The sequence below is a fragment of the Manduca sexta genome, chromosome 17 (genome assembly GCF_014839805.1).
Source record: "Manduca sexta isolate Smith_Timp_Sample1 chromosome 17, JHU_Msex_v1.0, whole genome shotgun sequence".
Lineage (NCBI taxonomy): Eukaryota > Metazoa > Arthropoda > Insecta > Lepidoptera > Sphingidae > Manduca > Manduca sexta.
The window spans coordinates 7,579,672-7,598,116 of record NC_051131.1 but is presented as its reverse complement, the minus strand read 5'-3'; the positions used below and the strand labels follow the sequence as shown (position 1 = coordinate 7,598,116).

The following is an 18,445-nucleotide window of genomic DNA, read 5'->3' as shown; positions in this document are numbered from 1 at the left end:
AATAAAATGGAATTTGCAAACTGGTATTTTTTTACCGGGTAGCGACGAAAGCTGGCTTAATCAATAAGCACTAGAAAAGCCAAAGCACTGTATCACCTGCAATTTATTTTATCAATGTTTGATCACCCATTTTCATACCTAATCATCTTTAAACTCTAATTCATTGAAATGAATAATAATGGCTGCATTATTTGCGATTTGATTTTCGCTAGGATATTAAATGAAATTTGCTTGTAATAGGTAATCGCAATGTATCTAAATAATCTTTATTCAGTTATTCTTTTCTAAAATTTCACCACTTTTTCTGCGGGATGAATTAATTAGGCATCGGAACCAAAAAGAATAATTACGCGTATAATATCAAAATAAATGAACACTTTTAAATTATTTTTTTGGTATGTACCTACTAGTTTTTGGAAGTCTGGTTTTAATTATTTTTTTTAATATTTTACTTTTAATTTTTTCGTTAAGATAGAATTAATTGCACCCAGTACAAAAATAAATATTCTTATCCTACTTGTTTTTAGGAATTATCTGCTGTATCTACGAAGTTTAAGGTCAAACAATTTTCTTAATATGGTAGCAAGTTGAAGCTATACTGAACTAATACAAAAATATCAAAATGCTATTTGATTTTGATATAATAATAATAATATCTACCCTGTATTATATACTGTCCCACTACTGGACACGGGCCTCCGGAACTACTACTGAAAGGCATTAGACTTTAATCCACCACGCGGGCCTAGTGCACATTGGTAGACTTTACACTCTCAAAATTCCTATAGAGAATTTCTAAGGTATGCCGGTTTCGTCACGATTATTTTTTCTCCGTTAAATCAAGCGATAATTCGCAAAGAATACACATATAATTTTAGAAAAGTCTGAGATGTGCGTACCCTTGGCTTTTGAACCTGCGGACATTCGTCTAGGCAGTCCGTTCCACGCCCAACTAGGCTATCGCCGCTTAAGCTTGGGGCTTATATTACAATGAAATTAAAATCAGACCATTGAGAAATTAAATCGAAGTGACGATTTTCATACCAAAATTACCAATTCAGACTTTTATCAATTATCTTTTAAACCACCCCTGTATTATAGTGAATAGAAAAATATTAATTTTTCCTCTTAAATACCATGATAATAAAATATCTAAAGAGTAAAAATTATATGTTTCTTTGTCCTTTAAGTATATTATAAGTAAGTACCTAGTAATATTCTGTATATGCTGTAAGTGGCCGAATAATGCTATCCAACTCAGATATCCCGCACACTAGACGATGCTGCAGCATTAGATTAAGATTGCCATGTCTTAGAATTACCATCGAAGTAATAGTATAGCATATTTCAAATCAATCTGACCTGTGGCAGTAGTAAGAGCTGATTCTATTTAAACGCCTGCACACATCTTAAATTATAGCTAAGAACCATCTCGATTACAGCAGCTTTCAAACAAGAAAAAACGTATCAAAATCGGTCCATTCGTTTGGGAGCTACGATCATACAACCATACTGATACACACCATAAATTTATAACACTCCCTTTTTCCGTTGGGGGTTTAAACGCATTTACTTTAAAAAATACTTAAGTCAAATTAAGCCTACCCGTAACAACTTTCAAGTCATTTTGTACGCGTATAAATAGGACTTTTGTCAAAAGTATCCTTTCCGTAAGTAGCCGTGATACAATTGCGCTATGTTCCACACTAGATGTAACGCTGAGTGGCAGCGCGACGCTTAGAAATTGCGGCCGAACGAGAATTATTAAAACATAAATTATGTAGTTTAAATATATGTTTGTTTATATTTGCGGTCTTTTTCGATTCAAATACAGTAGAAGCTCTTTATTCGTGCTTCCTTCATTCGCGTTTTCACTATTCGCGGATTGAAAAAATGCGCCTCAAGTCTTATATTCGCGGTTTAAGATTTCTTTATTCGCGGTTAGAGTCGGTACATCGGTACATACATACTTATATGTACTTTAATAAAAGCATTGGGTATCCTTTGTTAACGCGTCGTCAAGTAGATTAATAAAAAGATAAATAAAATAGATCTTATTATAACTACGCCTAGATTGCGTTTTCAAAAGCTATCGGCGGTGTTTGTTTCGTTCGGCGGTTCCTGCTTTCCTTGCTTGAATCACAAGATGGAGATTTGACTGAAACCGACTTAGAGGAAATGTTAAATTCACAACTCATTGAAGAAGAGGCTTCAACAAGCATTGGAAACATGACATTTAATCTGAAAGCTAGTGAAGGCTTAAGAATGGAAAATGAGCTTTGTGATTTCTTTATGAAAATTGATCCATTAATGGAACGAAGTCTTATTTTTAAGAGGCAAGTTCCTAATGCCTCTGCTGAATATCAGTCTGCATTGAAGGAGTCTAGTTCTAGTTTATTGGTCTCTGTGAAGGAGCTTTTAAAAACTATCAAGCAAGAAAATATTTCAATTTTTTTTAAACCATAGATTATAATCAACCTGAAGGTGATGATACGTAACTTATCAAAATGTAGGGTCAACAACTTGAATTAAACAGATTTTTTATGTGTTTGATATTTTTATTTCGTCGCCTAGGAACGTATCCCCTATAACCCCATATAAATTACCATTCCATATTCACGGTTTCTGTATTCGCGGCATATTTATGGAACACATACCCCGCGAATAAAGAGCTTCTACTGTAAATTTTTTAAGCATGTTGCCCCATTACTACTCCAACGTAATTTGAAAGATTAAAACGAAGTTTGGAAGTTGAAGTTTTTGCAAAGCGCCGGAGAAATGTCTCAAGATTTGATTTCCGAATTATTGTTTTTAAGTAGTTATTTTATAGGCGAGGCCTGACAAAATACAAGAAATGTTACAACGAATGAATCTAGTGATCACGGGGGCCGGTATGTCACAAAGTCAGCTAATCACTATGATGATGATTCTCACTACCCATAGTCGCTCTGGCAATATATGCCGCGATATCGTCCTTTATCTGTAAAATCTCCTTTTAAACCATGTTTAAAAGGAGATTTTACACTTTGCGTAGTAATAAAAACATAAATTTTAGCCTTAAATTTTAACCCCATAGTCCGATTTAAATGGTACTTTTATCGTTGGATTTCATATAGCTACAGAATTGTAAAATTGTATTTTTTTTTATTGCTTTGAATGACAAGACGAATCTGCTTTTCGCCTGATGGTAAGCGATACGACCGCCCATAAACAGCAGAGACACCATCCAACACCTTGAATTACAAAGTATTGTAAATATCATGAGTGTGGGATCGTGGACTTCGAAGATGCAGTACAGAAATCATTACAAACAAAAAAAAAACCAGCTATGGAATTTGTACATTACATAACTCATTAAATAAATCTTTGGAGTCATCTAAGCGCTTCGTTTATATTCTATGCGAGTTAAAAGTAGAAAATCTCCAGCATCTTTAAGAAGGCCCACATTTAAAGTGTATACATAGTTAGAAGGCCAACATCCGTTTTCGCGGATGTGAACCCAAAAATATCACAATACTTAGTTAGGTTTGTTATCACAAGTATACTACTGGACGGGTTTGTATAAATAATTGATATCATTACATCGGGTTCTAATTTCTTCTACAGACTAGACACTACTGATACGCGCTCCTGAAGGACTAGCGCCCGTAAGGTAAATTTATCGCCACTTTGAGAAAGCCTGCACTAAGGTGTTCATATAGTGCTACACACCTTTAAGTTTTAACCCATCGATATACCTTAACCCATTCCTTAACCCAATTCATTATTTATGCAACTGAAGTGTTGTTAATGTTGGGTTGTACATACTTACATTAGCAAATATACCTAAGCGCCCAACTATTAACAAAATTATAAATCCTGTGCTGCATTAAGACTCATAATTCATAAAAATACCTCTCGTATATCATCGTCTTCATTTCGTAAATGACGTTCAGGGTGGTTGTAGAAAATTGTATGATCTACAACTTTTGTCTGACCTATTTTTACTATAAAACCTCCAAGAAAAATGAAAAAAAACCCGGAATTTTTGAGCTTTGACCTTGAATAAAATCTTTTGCACACATATGATCGATGGAGACTTTTGATATTTTATTGATAATGACATATTTTAACGTCTATATAAATTTTCAGCTCTATGTGAATTTTTCCTAACTCAGGTTTTTTCTATTTTGACTGGACTAAAATGGCGTCAGTCATAATAATACTATGAAATATCGCGGACCCACGTATACTCTAGGTAAGACAAAACACCGCTGAACGGTTTGTGAAATTTTGCACACGAATTGACTATGTTCCGGTTTAGCATAAAAGATAGTTATATCCCAGTAATTTACTTCCGTACCTATATAATTTTCTAAAGAGCTCCACTGGTATTTTCTACATTCAAGATGTGACCACATTATCAACAGTCCTAATTTGGTCCAAATATTGACTTCCCATGTCAGTATTTCGGGACGTAATTGTAATACGTAGGCAATAGGCATTAAGAGTACCACTATAGAGCTGAGGTTCTGGGTTCGTATCCCGGGTATTTCCATCTTAAAAATTACTCAGTAGCAGCTCGGAGTCAAGAAGTTGACGGTATGATGCCTGCGTGCCTCAAAAACGCACGTTAAGCCGTTGAAGCTGCGTCATGTCCGACTGCCATGTCACCGGACTATGAGAGTGTAATTTCATATATAGGTATATCACGGGGTCTGAGCATTGAGGCCTCATCCATGCGAAATAAACCCGGTGTTAAGAGAGTTAATTATTATTTATTTTTCAATTACTAAATATAACAATCTATTGAAAATTATATATATTAATATTTTTTATTTGAAAATGTTTTTGATCTTAGAAATGTAGAATTATTTGAGTACGCGCGTTTCTATACATCTGCTGCTGGATGTACCAAAAAAACTAGTGTCCCCACTTTTTTATTCCACAACATTAAGAGGCTATCGCCACATCGAGCGCGATCCCTACACTCCGAATTGATACTGATAACTTGACAAGTTAACCTAATATCGCTACCTCACCCGGGGATCGAACGTGGGACTTCAGCAGTCAGCCCTGCAATTGTACCGTAATACAACTGCGCCACCGAGATAGTGTACTGTTCTTTATGGTAGATTTGACCAAAATATGTATATTCAGCGCGGCAGTTGCCGAGGTCATTTCTTAAATCACGCCAGGCAGTCACTGGCCGTAAAAACTTTGACAAATTATTTCTAGATGCTTGAAAAATATTGCGCTGAACATGCATTGAAAACAATACTTTAAAGGAAGAATTGGATGTTAATATCGGCCGGATCGAACTTCTATTCCGCAATTAAATAAGTTTCTTCAACTTTCAAATCAAAATATACGAATAAGTCAATATCCTGTATTACACAATGTTTTGAAAATAGTGCTTAAGACGCATTTATTTCAACTTCGTGCTTTTCATAAAATAAGGATATTCATTAAATGATAAAACCAGATTACATCAAACAGTTAATATTATTATTTATAAATAGCATTAAGTTAACGTAAAGAGCTATGATGGTATAAACTTTATTCTTCTAAGTTTAAAGGCACTTTCCACAATTTCTATCTATAATCCTATGTTGCTTTCCATGATTGAGTGCGACATTTTACATAAAACGTTAACAAAAAGAAAATAGATATTATGCCAATCCAGTTAATGTTTTCTTTTTTTTTCCTTACCCTGCATCAATCATGGGAAGCAGAATTTATAAAATATTATAGTAGGGGTAAAATCCTATTCTCGAGGTACACACTGCACATACAAAAGTGGAGATAAAATTAAAGTACTACTTTGGAGTGTAAAGTACCTGTGAATTGTCCATCATATGTCCTCGAAATTAGAATTTACCTTAATTTTCGTAATGAACTAAATTTACCCTTTTACAAAACATTTTATATAAAATATAAATAACAAATTTCGTGGATGACTTGATAAAATTTAAATGACATTTAATTTTGTTTAACTTGCCCCAACCCCATAAAATTGATTTGTACCAAAGTGGTATTATTACATTTAAATATTATCTTTTTTATATTGGCGAAATCTGAATCAACAGCTCAGATAATATATTAGTGATATTAAATAAATGGTGCACTAAGTGTTTAAAATGGAATTTACCATGAGTTACATCATCCACTGTTCACAAATAATACATAAAATATATGTATATATACAGATTCTCTTTTATACATTTCTTTACATACCTGTTTATCTATACACAATGTACAAAATTTTCATTTTATTAATTATTTATTCGTTCATATTATGTAATAGAAAGAGATAGTAAAACTGTACATTGCAATATGGCTATTGCACAAAATAACTAAAAATATTAACTTTGGCTTATGCATTACAAACACCTGTGCGGTGTTCAAAATACTAGTCAACTTACATAGGGTACTCTCTCACTTCCGCGCCTTCAATCACAGACATGTGTGACATATTATATAAGAATAAAAATCAGAACAAATTAAAACATAAAAATTTCGGCAAGTATGAAAAATCGAAACTAACTTGGTGTACTTATAAAATATAGCTTCATCACAAACATGTATTTTTGAAAATGGCACCCAAGTCGATAGTGATACCTAAAAAACGCAAGTCGTTCTTGTACAACCAGAGTTCTGTTCTTACATTAAAATTATATTATAAAGTTGCGCAATAGTTACCTCATTTCGTTTTCACATGTCATATTATATGATACCTTTACTTATAATTTGCAAAATTTAAACGAAAAATATCCAGTTGTTTAATGAAAAGATTTTTTTATAGATTACTTATTTGCGAATAATAAAACGCTTTTTTTTTAACGAATACGTAATATTCAATCTAATCCAGGATGCAATATAGAACAGGTTAAATTGATTATATCAGTTAACCATTGTTTCAAATAAAATGATAACTTTTGCGCTCTTTTGTAAATACTTTTATGCTTGCGCCAAAATCAATCAAGTTTTGGAAATAAAAACTGCCCTAACAACCACTTGCGGGTATTTGTCATAAACATTTATCAAAAAGATTGCTTTTATAATTAATTTCCTATCTCTACGCATATTGATTAAACATATTTTATACGATTCGTAATATTCAGATGATGTGAGGTATAATTCAAGGGAAAAACCGCAATCTTATTAATATTGGACAATTAAAAAATCATATTTGAAGATTTATTTATCTTTGGTCTATATTGTTTTGGAACAAGCATAATTATATAACAAACGTTTAAAGTAGCCACATTAAGATATATCCACAAACCTAATCCCAGAAATAACAACCACTTTTTATACACTTCCCCTTTTGGAACCAGATATTTCTAGTCTCATAGCTAAGACAGTGGTATTATTTTATGAGATATTATAGGTCATGAATGTTTTAGAATTATATACGCCAAATTTAATCGACATAATAATTCATGTTCGTACATTTTCTGCAACAAGGCTTGTAAATACAACTTATAGTATGTGACTTTGATTCAGGAAATAACGAAAATTTGATTGTTTCACTTAAATCTCATTTTACAATCTATTTTGTAATAAGGTCCTATTTTGTAATATTTTGCTTAAATCGTTTTGGAGGTTCGGGAAGAAGCGATATTGCAACACAATAATTATTAACATTCTCAAATGGGTGCTTCACTTCATTAAATGTCAATTCATCAAATTTAAATGTCACGTCCATATTTGCGTAACTGCATTTTTATATCTATGTCAAATTTACAACAATTTGTAAAAAAAAATGTCACAGTAAGACACTCGCTAAAATTTCATATTTGATTTTTCAATTTCATCCCATTAGTGCTGTTTCTCTGTATGGAACACTAACAAATAACACAATAAACAGAACTGCTTAAGCCAATAAACAATTTACAATAGTGACAAATCAATCACTCCGCATAATAAAGAAAATCTAGATTATCAATGGAAAGATGTATGAAATTCATATGTATATCTTTCCCTATACTGCATAAATATCAACCTCAAGTAAACTGATATTAAAAACAATAACAGAAAATTTGAAAACGAATTAACAATTAAACATAATTATCAAATCTAACAATACTACAAGAAACGCAGCTTTTCAGAACCAACCAATACATAAACAATTTTTAGACGATTTTATTTATTAAAAATGTACAGAAAAGAATAGAACTTGGAAACCCGACATGTCACCTGAACAGAAATTTCATAGCCCGCACTTGAGTATGCAGACTAACAGGTTGTGCCATATTGTGAGCACTGGCCGGGCAGCGGCGCACCCAGTTAGCCAGCTGGACCTCATTCTGTCTTTTGTTGGCAATACAGTTCCTTAAGCGATTTTAATTCTTCTATAAGCGCCTTGTTTTGATTTTCGAGCACCGCCACTCTGTTTTCTAGGCATTTGATGTATTCTTTCTTCTTGCGACGACATTCTCTCGCAGCTTCACGATTTTTTAACAATCGTAGCTCTCGTTTACGTGTTTGATCCTCTAACATAGGACCTGCAATAATAGTACGATTTATTCATTTTTTCGATAAGGTTTAAAATTAAATTTCTCTCGATTAATGTCGTGAATGAGTTACAAAAGTTCAACGCACCCGGGACATAAAACTGGGCATCTTGGTTGGTCGCATATTGGACAATAGCACCGCCACCAGCACCTCCTGATACCGCCAATGTGTGTAAACCGCTTTCTGTCTGAAGTGCTCCAGCTGGAATTACTGGCGCAAAAATATTTATATTAATTAACCATCCATTAATTTTTAAATATTTATATAAACTCTTACCCCCTTATTCATAGACGTTTTTTGTCTAAGGATGGAGTAATGCTGTGATAACAAGCCTGTTTTTCAGTGCCATTGGGCAATGAGAAACAGACATAGGGCCGTTGTGATTGGCTAATATTGAGATACATTAATATTAGCCAAACACAACGGCCCATGTCTACGCACTGCGAAGGCTGCCATGCCTTCAGCACTAAGAAACAAACTTGATTTCACAGCATTACTCCGTCCTTAGATAAAAAACGTCTACGAATAAGGGGGTTATAATAATGCTCACGATAATGGTGCTCAAAATTGGTTTATCTGTTGTTTTTGGTCTATTTTAGAAACGTACTCGTAGTCATTTAAATGCAATAGCTCTAGCTAGGGCTCATACCCACACCGGTGAGGATCACGACGTTTTAGCCTTATATTTCCCCCTACCTGCCAACCCGTGCTGGCTACTTTGTTTTACCTTATGCTTTGTATTCCTTAAGTATTTTATCCCTAATTTAAAATGTACTTAGTTATATAAGTGATCTCAGAAATAATTCGACAAATCCGGAAAAATTCAGACCCATTACATGCCTCCAAACTATTTATAAAATCACCACTTCATGTATATCTCAGGTTATCTACAAACACCTCACCGATAACAGTATATTAGCAGAAGAACAAAAAGGATGCCGTAAACAGAGTTAGGGCTGTAAAGAGCAAATTACGATTGACACCATAGTAATGAAACATACCACTGTAGCTAAAAGGGACATGTGCACTATGTATATTGATTATCAGAAAGCGTTCGACTCTGTGCCTCACAGCTGGTTAAGTTATGTTTTAGAGCACTATAAAATCCACCCAACGTTCATAGAGTTTTTAAAAACAATAATGCAGCATTGGGTTACGAAATTAAAAATTAATAAGTCATTAGTAACCGACCCAATACCGATTAGACGTGGTATTTTCCAGGGAGATGCCTTAAGCCCTCTCTGGTTCTGCCTTGCTCTGAACCCGCTCTCTAATCTATTAAATGGCAATGAGGGCCTCAAAATAGGGACGGAACATTCTGGAAGCAGGAATATCACTCACCTTCTATACATGGACGATATTAAACTTTATAGCAACAGCATTTCATCTTTTCATCACCTTGCCGACATCACGCAAATGTTTTCCAACGACATGTGTATGGCGTTTGGAATTGATAAATGTAAAACGTTTACATATCGAAAAGGGCAATACATAGGACATAAACCCTACATATTAACAACAGGACAGACCATAGGAGCATTAGACTACAATAACACATAAATATTTAGGTTTTCAACAATCATATCAAGTCTGCCTAAAAGATACTAAGGTAGAGCTAATAAAAGATTTAAACAAAGATTAAATATTATTATGAAAACCCAACTATTGTCCCGTAATTTAGTAAAGGCAGTCAATAGTTTTGCAATCGCAATCCTGACATATTCATTCGGCTTAATTAAATGGTCCAAAACAGATTTAACAAAACTGCAGCGGCTTATTAACACAACCTTCACCAAATTTCGTAAACATCATCCAAGATCCTGTGTACAGAGACTCACTTTGCCACGCGAAGAAGGTGGGCGTGGTATTATCGACGTAGAAAACCTAAACAATAAACAAATAAGCACGTTAAGGAACTTCTTTTCTCAGAAAGCTCAAACCTCTCTTTTGCATAAAATAATAGCAGATGTAGATAAACACTACACACCTCTTAACTTACTTTCCAAAAACACGCAACGTAATGAATATATAGTCAGTAACAAAGACAAAATATCCGCCTGGCAAAATAAATCCCTCCACGGGCGACACCGCCTTGACCTGCAGCAACCCCATGTCGACATGAAGGCGTCGAACGCATGGCTGCAGCGAGGTGATTTGTTCCCCGAAACTGAGGGCTTTATGATTGCCATTCAAGATCAAATCGTCGACACTAGAAACTATCAGAAATTTATTATCCGTAGGCCCAACTTTTAAGACTCGTGTAGACGATGCCACAGTGCTTCCGAGACCATCCAGCATATCACCGGCGCTTGCAGATCCATAGCTCAGACGGATTACAAACACCGCCATGACCAAGTTGCTGCCATTATTCACCAATCCTTAGCACACCAATGTAAATTAATTTTGGAGAAAAAATCATACTATAAGTACAAACCGGATGCTGTTATAGAGAATGATCCATTTAAAATATACTGGGATAGAACAATAATAACTGAGAAAACTGTATACAACAATAGACCGGATATAAACCTACTAGATAAACAAAATAAAACAGTATTTCTTATCGACATAACCATATGCAATACACACAATTTAGTTACAACACATACGGAAAAATAGCAAAATACACGGAGCTCTCAATAGAAATAAAAACCCAATGGCAAGTAAACCGCATCCGAACGGTGCCTATAGTCCTCTCCAGCACGGGAGTTATCCTAAAGACACTCTACACTAGCCTTGAAATTCTGCACATCAACCCCTCAACATACTTGCTGTTACAAAAAGCTGTCATATTTAATACCTGTCGCTTAACCCGCAATTTTTTTAATTCTGAGGATGCATAGTGTTTTAATAAAAATAACGCACTTGGCCTTGGCCCGTGCCTTTCGTACCCTCCATTGCGAGGAGGAAGTGCTCAATCTGCGTAGGTAATAGCGAGGAAACCCGCTCTGGGACGCGATAGCGACCCGCGATGGTGAAATTGGTGCACACCTCTCGACACCCTTAAGCCACCCACACCGGTGTTGCGTCCTTGGCTTACGCCACTTACAGGATGCCCATCTAGTGGGGGGCAAATCACCGTCTGCCTTGAATACATAAGATTAAGACATTTTACTTGGCAGGCGTCCCGTTGTCTAAATCAATAGCCCAGCAACCAGTCCAGCTAGATCCCATCCATAGACCCAGTATAATTCCTATCTTTTCTGCAATAGTCCCTGCACCTTGCAAGCGCTGTCTTTGGCTGTATTTCCTCCATAAGTACCTACAGACAGACAGAGTACTCGCAAGGTGTATAAACCCTGACTAGAGTAATGTATCTTAAAGGGGCCTCTACGTGTTGGATCCATGTCCCCACGCAAGCCTTCCAAAAGGACTGGCCTTTATGCCGTGATTTCCCACAGGAAAGATACAACATAATAATAATATCAGCCCTGTATTATATACTTGCCCACTGTTGAGCCTGGGCCGCCTCCTCTACTACTGAGAGGGATAAGGCCTTAGTCCACCACGCTGGCCTAGTGCGGGTTGGTAGACTTCACACACCTTCGAAATTCCTTTAGAGAACTTCTCAGATGTGCAGGTTTCCTCACGATGTTTTCCATTACCGTTAAAGCAAACGATAAATTCACAAAAAATACACACATGATTTTTTTTTAGAAAAGTCAGAGGTGTGCCCTTGGGATTTGAACCTGCGGACATTCGTCTCGGCAGTCCGTTCCACACCCAACTAGGCTATCGCCGATTTCCCAAAAAACGGACGCCATATTCTTGCGCGCTGGAATTGACATAAATTCCTTTGGCGTCGCTGAGGTAGCTCGCTTCCAAGTCATCTACTGTTGTTTTGTTTCCAAGACCAAGTGATGGATCTAAGTCTATCATCCATGGTCACAAAACATGCCCAACTCGAACTTTTCGATTGATTCGATTTAATGACACTATTTGCTTTCGATTTTGTATAACTTTAGAATGGTCGCATTTTAATTTCATTAGTATAGGGCCATGGACTTCAAAGATGCAGAAGGAAGCGCTTCTAAATCAAAAAGGTTTTTGACGCTTCTTTTGTTTTGGGTTGAGTATAGATTCAACATATTGCCATATTAAAAAAAATGTTTATGATAAAATTCGCCAGATGATGATGATGATGTTGACCTCAAACAAAATATTATCCGATACTGTATAGTCCATTGAAAAGTTACATATGGGGTTGCGTTTTTTAGAGGACGCAATTTTATTTTTTTGAAGTGTAGGGGGGGTCAGTGTAAAGCTAAAACCAAGTTTGTGGGGTCGCCACCCTTGTCCCACGGCCGCCATCTTGAAAATAGAGGTTGAAATGGTTTTACGATGTATCTCTTAAACTATTTATCTGACAAAAAATGTATAATCATTTTTGTTGCAAATTAAATTCTCTACAACTTTGGTCCAATAACTTTTTGTCGTAGAACTATAAATAAAAAAGTTATAAGCGAAAATTTTAAGAAATTCAATGTTAAACAATGCCCATTGCAACGTCATCAGAACGTGTGTTTATAAGGTTCATAATACATTTTTTTGTACTCTCGTAAACTCTCGTTTTGTACTCTTGTAAGGCCTAAAATGTAACATTTCAATGGACTAGTAATTCGACGTGTATACTGTGTGATGATCAGTGTGCTAACGGCAGGTTGCAAAAGTAGAAAAGCATAATTCGTTTATATTTACATTTATCTCCTAATTAGCCGATGCGATGACCGTGTCTGAATAACCATATCACTCGTCGCATACCGTATCACACTTTAGTATCTAGGTGGGTTTAATTTAACAGTTTTTCTCAAATCGTTGTTATTGCTTTAATAAACTATTTATGGATAAGCTTGAACGCGCCAAAACGGTGACGAACGTGATATTTTTTTGTATGACGTCATGTTGTAAACAAAGTTGTGAGTAATGAAGGATGTGTACGACAAAAGCCATGATGTCACTGCTATTCTAGTGCGGTCGTGTGAGCGAGAACGTGATTTCTTTTGCCTTGATTTATTCCTCTTTTGAGACTTGAAAATTGGTAATTTTTAAGTTTCCTTATATAAAAAAAAATCCTTATGTTTCACATTGATATCCGCTGTCGGTCTTCGATCTTTTGTTCAGAAACGCGTAGAGCTATCAAATTTAAATTTACATTAAATACTTGGTTACAATCTCTTTCAGCTATGAAAAAAATCTATCTTGTAAGTCAACACGATCAAAAGATATGAGATAAAGATATCTATAGGGTACTTCCCGTTGACATAGAATCATGAAAGTGAGTCCATAGGTGCGCAAGTCAAACTTGCACAGACCTACTTTGTTACTAACTATTATTAGTCCATTGAAATGTTACATTTTTTAGGCCTTACCTTGCGTTTTTTAGAGGACGCAATTTTATTTTTTTGAACTGTAGGGGGGGTCAGTCTAAAGCTAAAACCAAGTTTGTGTCGCCAGTCCCACGGCCGCCATCTTGAAAATAGGGGTTGAAATGGTTTTACGACGTATCTCTTAAACTATTTATCTGACAAAAAAATTATAAACATTTTTTGTTGCAAATTAAATTCTCTACAACTTTGGTCTTGTAACTTTTGTCGTAGAACTATAAATAAAAAGTTATGAGCGAAAATGTTGAAATTCAATGTTAAGCAATGTCCATTGCAACGTCATCAGAACGTGTGTTTATAAGGTTCATAATACTTTTTGTACTCTCATTAATACCCAAATACCCAAGGGACCATTGGGGAACAAAAGAACATCTGCCTGCTATTATTATTATTATTTCTAACCTCTGTTATTGTAAGAATAGCTGATAATATTATGTTGAAGTTGTCGTTCAACTTATATCTTTTAGTTGTGCTACATATTTCTGTACGTGCGGATGTATTTTATTCTGTTTTTAATTGTGAAAACGATTTCGAATGATTTTAGACACGATTTTAACTTTAGTGAAAAACTACACTTTTTATTAGCATTTTAACTTTTAAAAGACTTTTAAAAGTCAAAATGCCTAATAAACAACTTTCTACTACAACTTCAACACAATATTATCAGCTATTCTTACAATAAGAGGTTAGAAATAATAATAATAATAGCAGGCAGATGTTCTTTTGTTCCCTAATAGTCCCTTGGGTATTTGGGTATTAATGAGAGTACAAAAAAGTATTATGAACCTTATAAACACACGTTCTGATGACGTTGCAATGGACATTGCTTAACATTGAATTTCTTAACATTTTCGCTTATAACTTTTTTATTTAGAGTGCTACGACAAAACGTTACTCGACCCAAGTTGTAGAGAATTTAATTTGCAAGAAAAAATGTTTATATATTTTTTTCAGATAAATAGTTTAAGAGATACATCGTAAAACCATTTAAACCCTTATTTTCAAGATGGCGGCGTGGGACAAGGGTGGCGACCCCACAAACTTGGTTTTAGCTTTAGATGACCCCCTACACTTCAAAAATAAAATTGCGTCCTCTAAAAACGCAACCCCAAATGTTAAGTTTCAATGGACTATATTATGAGTATTTTGAAGGATATTTTACGAAAAATATTAGGAGCTGTTGCTGCCACTTTGTAATGTACGTAGTAAATACCGGTGTAGTAGAATTCCTAATTATCAATGATGTGTAGCATTTATTTCACTAATCGCGTCACTGAATAATACGTGCTGTAAAATTTTGCATTTTAGATTAAAGCAACGATATTGTTAAATGTCTTTGAGATTTTAGAGTTTTACGGACAACATTTTTAAAGTCACATAAACCTCAAAATAAACTCATGAAATTTTAGGAATAAGATAATTATAATATGAAAATACAGGTGATGGTCAACTTTTGGTACGCTAAAACGTAGGATACGTCACTGAGGTACATGTAAATATTTTTTCTGAATACCGTTATGAAGAACTAATACTATAATTATTGCTGCGTAACACCAGTAACAACGTTAAGTTATGGAAACGATTTAGTCTAGCCCCCTTATTCATAGACGTTATTCATCCAAGGACGAAGTATTGCTGTGATAACAAGTCTGTTTCTCAGTGCTGACGGTATGGCAGCCTTCGCAGTGCGTAGACATAGGGTCGTTGTGATTGGCTAATATTGAGATACAACTTGAATCTAGTAGGCTGACAGAAAAACAAAGCTGAGAAACAGACTTGTTATCACAGCAATGCTCCGTCCTTAGATAAATAACGTCTATGAATAAGGGGTACGTTTTAAGGCTAATCAACTACCTAACATCAATCCAGGGCTGATAAGTCTAGTCTGGATAGACTCCAATCAGTTACAAAAAATAGTACATTGTTGTTAAACGTCAAAATAATTTTAATAAATTTTCCTCCGAACACGAATTGAATAACAGCATAAAATTATTGTATTGTGGGTGTCATTAGCGTGTATTTGCTTTCATACAAAATATTTATTTTATTAAATACTAGCGACCCGCCCGGCTTCGCACGGGTGTAATGCTGATACTAAATACACTACAGAAAAACTGTGAACGTTGTATATAAAAACATAGCGGCCCGCTCTGGCTTCGCACGGGTATAAAATAACAAAATAACAGTATTTCTCCACTATTTAATGGATGTTATTATACATATAAACCTTCCTCTTGAATCACTCTATCTATTAAAAAAAACCGCATCAAAATCCGTTGCGTAGTTTTAAAGATTTAAGCATACAAAGGGACATGGGGACAGAGAAAGCGACTTTGTTTTATATTATGTAGTGATATCGATGAGTCATTAAAGAATTTACAGTAGTTATTTAGACCTAGCCCAGGAGGTCATGAGCCAGTGACCCCCGTCTCTGGATCCGCCCTCGACATCCACCTACGTTAGGGCAACCAATCCTGGCAGGTAGGTAGAAAATATGCAAAATGTTTGATCTGGATATCGACCCCAAAACCCCCCAGTATGCAACCTTTATATACCGACACTAACCAAGCTAGAGTAAAGCTTCTAAAATGTCAATCTTTACTATATAAAGCTGTAATGTTTGTATATTTGAAGACGCTAATCTCAGGAACTACTAATCCATTTTTTTTATTAACAGGAATGTACATCACTTTTATCCTAGGAAAATATTTTTATACCAGAAAAATATTTTCACGTTAGCAGAGCCGCGAGCACAAGCAGTTTTATATAAATATTAAATAAATACTAATTCTACTGTGAATATTCATATAAGGTTTTGTATTATTTTACAATAACTGGTACGTATAACGAATTAATCACATTATAAAGTCACTTAAATACCCCGAATTCCAGTTCTATTTCTACGAGTCTTCACTCGTTATTACACTCGTCTACTTATGATAATTTATGAGTTCGTAATTTAAAAGTGTTTTATTCAAACCGCACGGACCGGGTGCGGTATTATTGCCCCATAGTCAGCCCACCTGGAGTTTAAATCTAGCATCTAAAATGTGGTCGCACCCCTTTGTAATACTGTTGCCCTTACACTCACTCACATAACATGAGGGAGTGAATTTGAGCGATGATTTAAGCGTAGCGCCAGTGATTTTACTGAACGGACACCATAGTTGAAATAAAACTGGACTTAAGCCTATCGAATCACGAATAAATCTTCTTATATTTATAATACTAGATGAGAAAATGCAGTACCGACAAGAAAATAGTCAACAAGAAAATAGGTAATGTATGCAATAGCTTTTCTTGATGCTGCTTAAAAGGCTGGAGCTTTTGAAGGTCAGAAATTTCAATAAGCTTTTAATATGAATTTTGTAAAAAAATGCAATTCCAATTCGCTTTTAAACATAACAAAAGTTTGTCTTCAGGGTTTAAATTAGTTAAATTGGTCTGGATCACTAATATTTCTGTTCATAGTCAAAATTTTACTTTAGCTAATAAATCATTCCTCATTGGCGTCTATGACACCAGTCATGAAAATGTAATATATATATATATATATATATATATAAAGCAAAATATATATATTTTGCTTTGAACGAGACGAAAAGAGCTTGCCGTTTCTCTGATGATACAATAGCTTGAATTACAAAGTATTGTTTGACATTCCACTGCGGTCGCCATCCTGAGACATAAGATGTTAAGTCTTATTCGGTCCAGTAGTTACAGTAGCTACAATGTCCTTCAAACTGGAACACAACAGTGACTATACACTGCTGCTTGATGGCAGGAATAGACATTGCGTTGGTACCTTCCCAGGCAGACTTTCACATATGGGAAACCTACCACCAGTAAATTATAAAAATTATATTTATTGTAACTTAGAGATAGTTACTAAATTGGATTTAAGATGTTCATTTCTAGATTGTTGTACATAATACATTCTTTTCACATTATGCACCATTTCAGCTTAAATGCTTGCCATTATGTCTTTCTATCCATGTAAACTTAATCTCGTGTGAACACATTACTCATAATAATTTTAAAATAGTAACATTTGTAAAAAACACATATAACACGAAGTACAACAAATTCTTGTTAAAGAATAAAAAACAAATTGTACAAAATTCTTATACCATATGGCTTACCAGTTTTGTAATATTATAAAACTATAACAAAATACACTAGTAAAGAATAGCAATATGATTACATTAAATTAATATCACAACAACAAATAACTACAAATATATTAGCTTTTAAGTAGAAGGTTCTATATCATAAATTATTATTATGTAGCAATCTCAACAAAATTGACAGCAGCTTATCTAAAAGAAATGAATTATGGGTCCCATTCCCAAAGCAATATACAAAATAAATGAAGATGTGAGTCACTCAAAATGATACTGACGAGAAAATAATACTACGCAACACATCTGTTATTGAATTCATATAACTTCCATGTATGCAAGTTGATGTGTGAATATATTTATTATACTATGGTTCAGAAGCTAGTGAATATGAGCTGTGTCAACACGAGAATAGTTTAAATGTATGATGGGTCGTAACAG

The 18,445-nt window shown here is 34.7% G+C and overlaps 1 protein-coding gene across 1 annotated transcript; it reads right to left on the bottom strand.

Moving 5' to 3' along the window:
- Positions 1-5,465: 5,465 nt before the first annotated feature.
- LOC119189557 (cyclic AMP response element-binding protein B-like) lies at positions 5,466-10,611 on the bottom strand. The gene is made up of 3 exons (XM_037439584.1): positions 10,557-10,611; positions 8,587-8,778; positions 5,466-8,489 (listed from the first exon to the last, which is right to left on the bottom strand). Exons 1-3 carry the CDS (start codon positions 10,609-10,611, stop codon positions 8,287-8,289), a joined length of 450 nt encoding a protein of 149 aa, XP_037295481.1. The 3' UTR covers positions 5,466-8,286.
- Between the last annotated feature and the right edge of the window lie 7,834 nt (positions 10,612-18,445).

Coding starts and splice junctions, on each gene's coding strand:
- LOC119189557 (XM_037439584.1), bottom strand. CDS start 10,611: ATGGGGTTGCTGCAGGTCAAGGCGGTGTCGCCCGTGGAGGGATTTATT. Junction 8,779..10,556: donor GGAGGGATTTATTTTGCCAG/GCGGATATTTTG, acceptor TCTATGAATAAG/GGGGTAAGAGTTTATATAAA. Junction 8,490..8,586: donor TGCCCAGTTTTATGTCCCGG/GTGCGTTGAACT, acceptor CTATTATTGCAG/GTCCTATGTTAGAGGATCAA.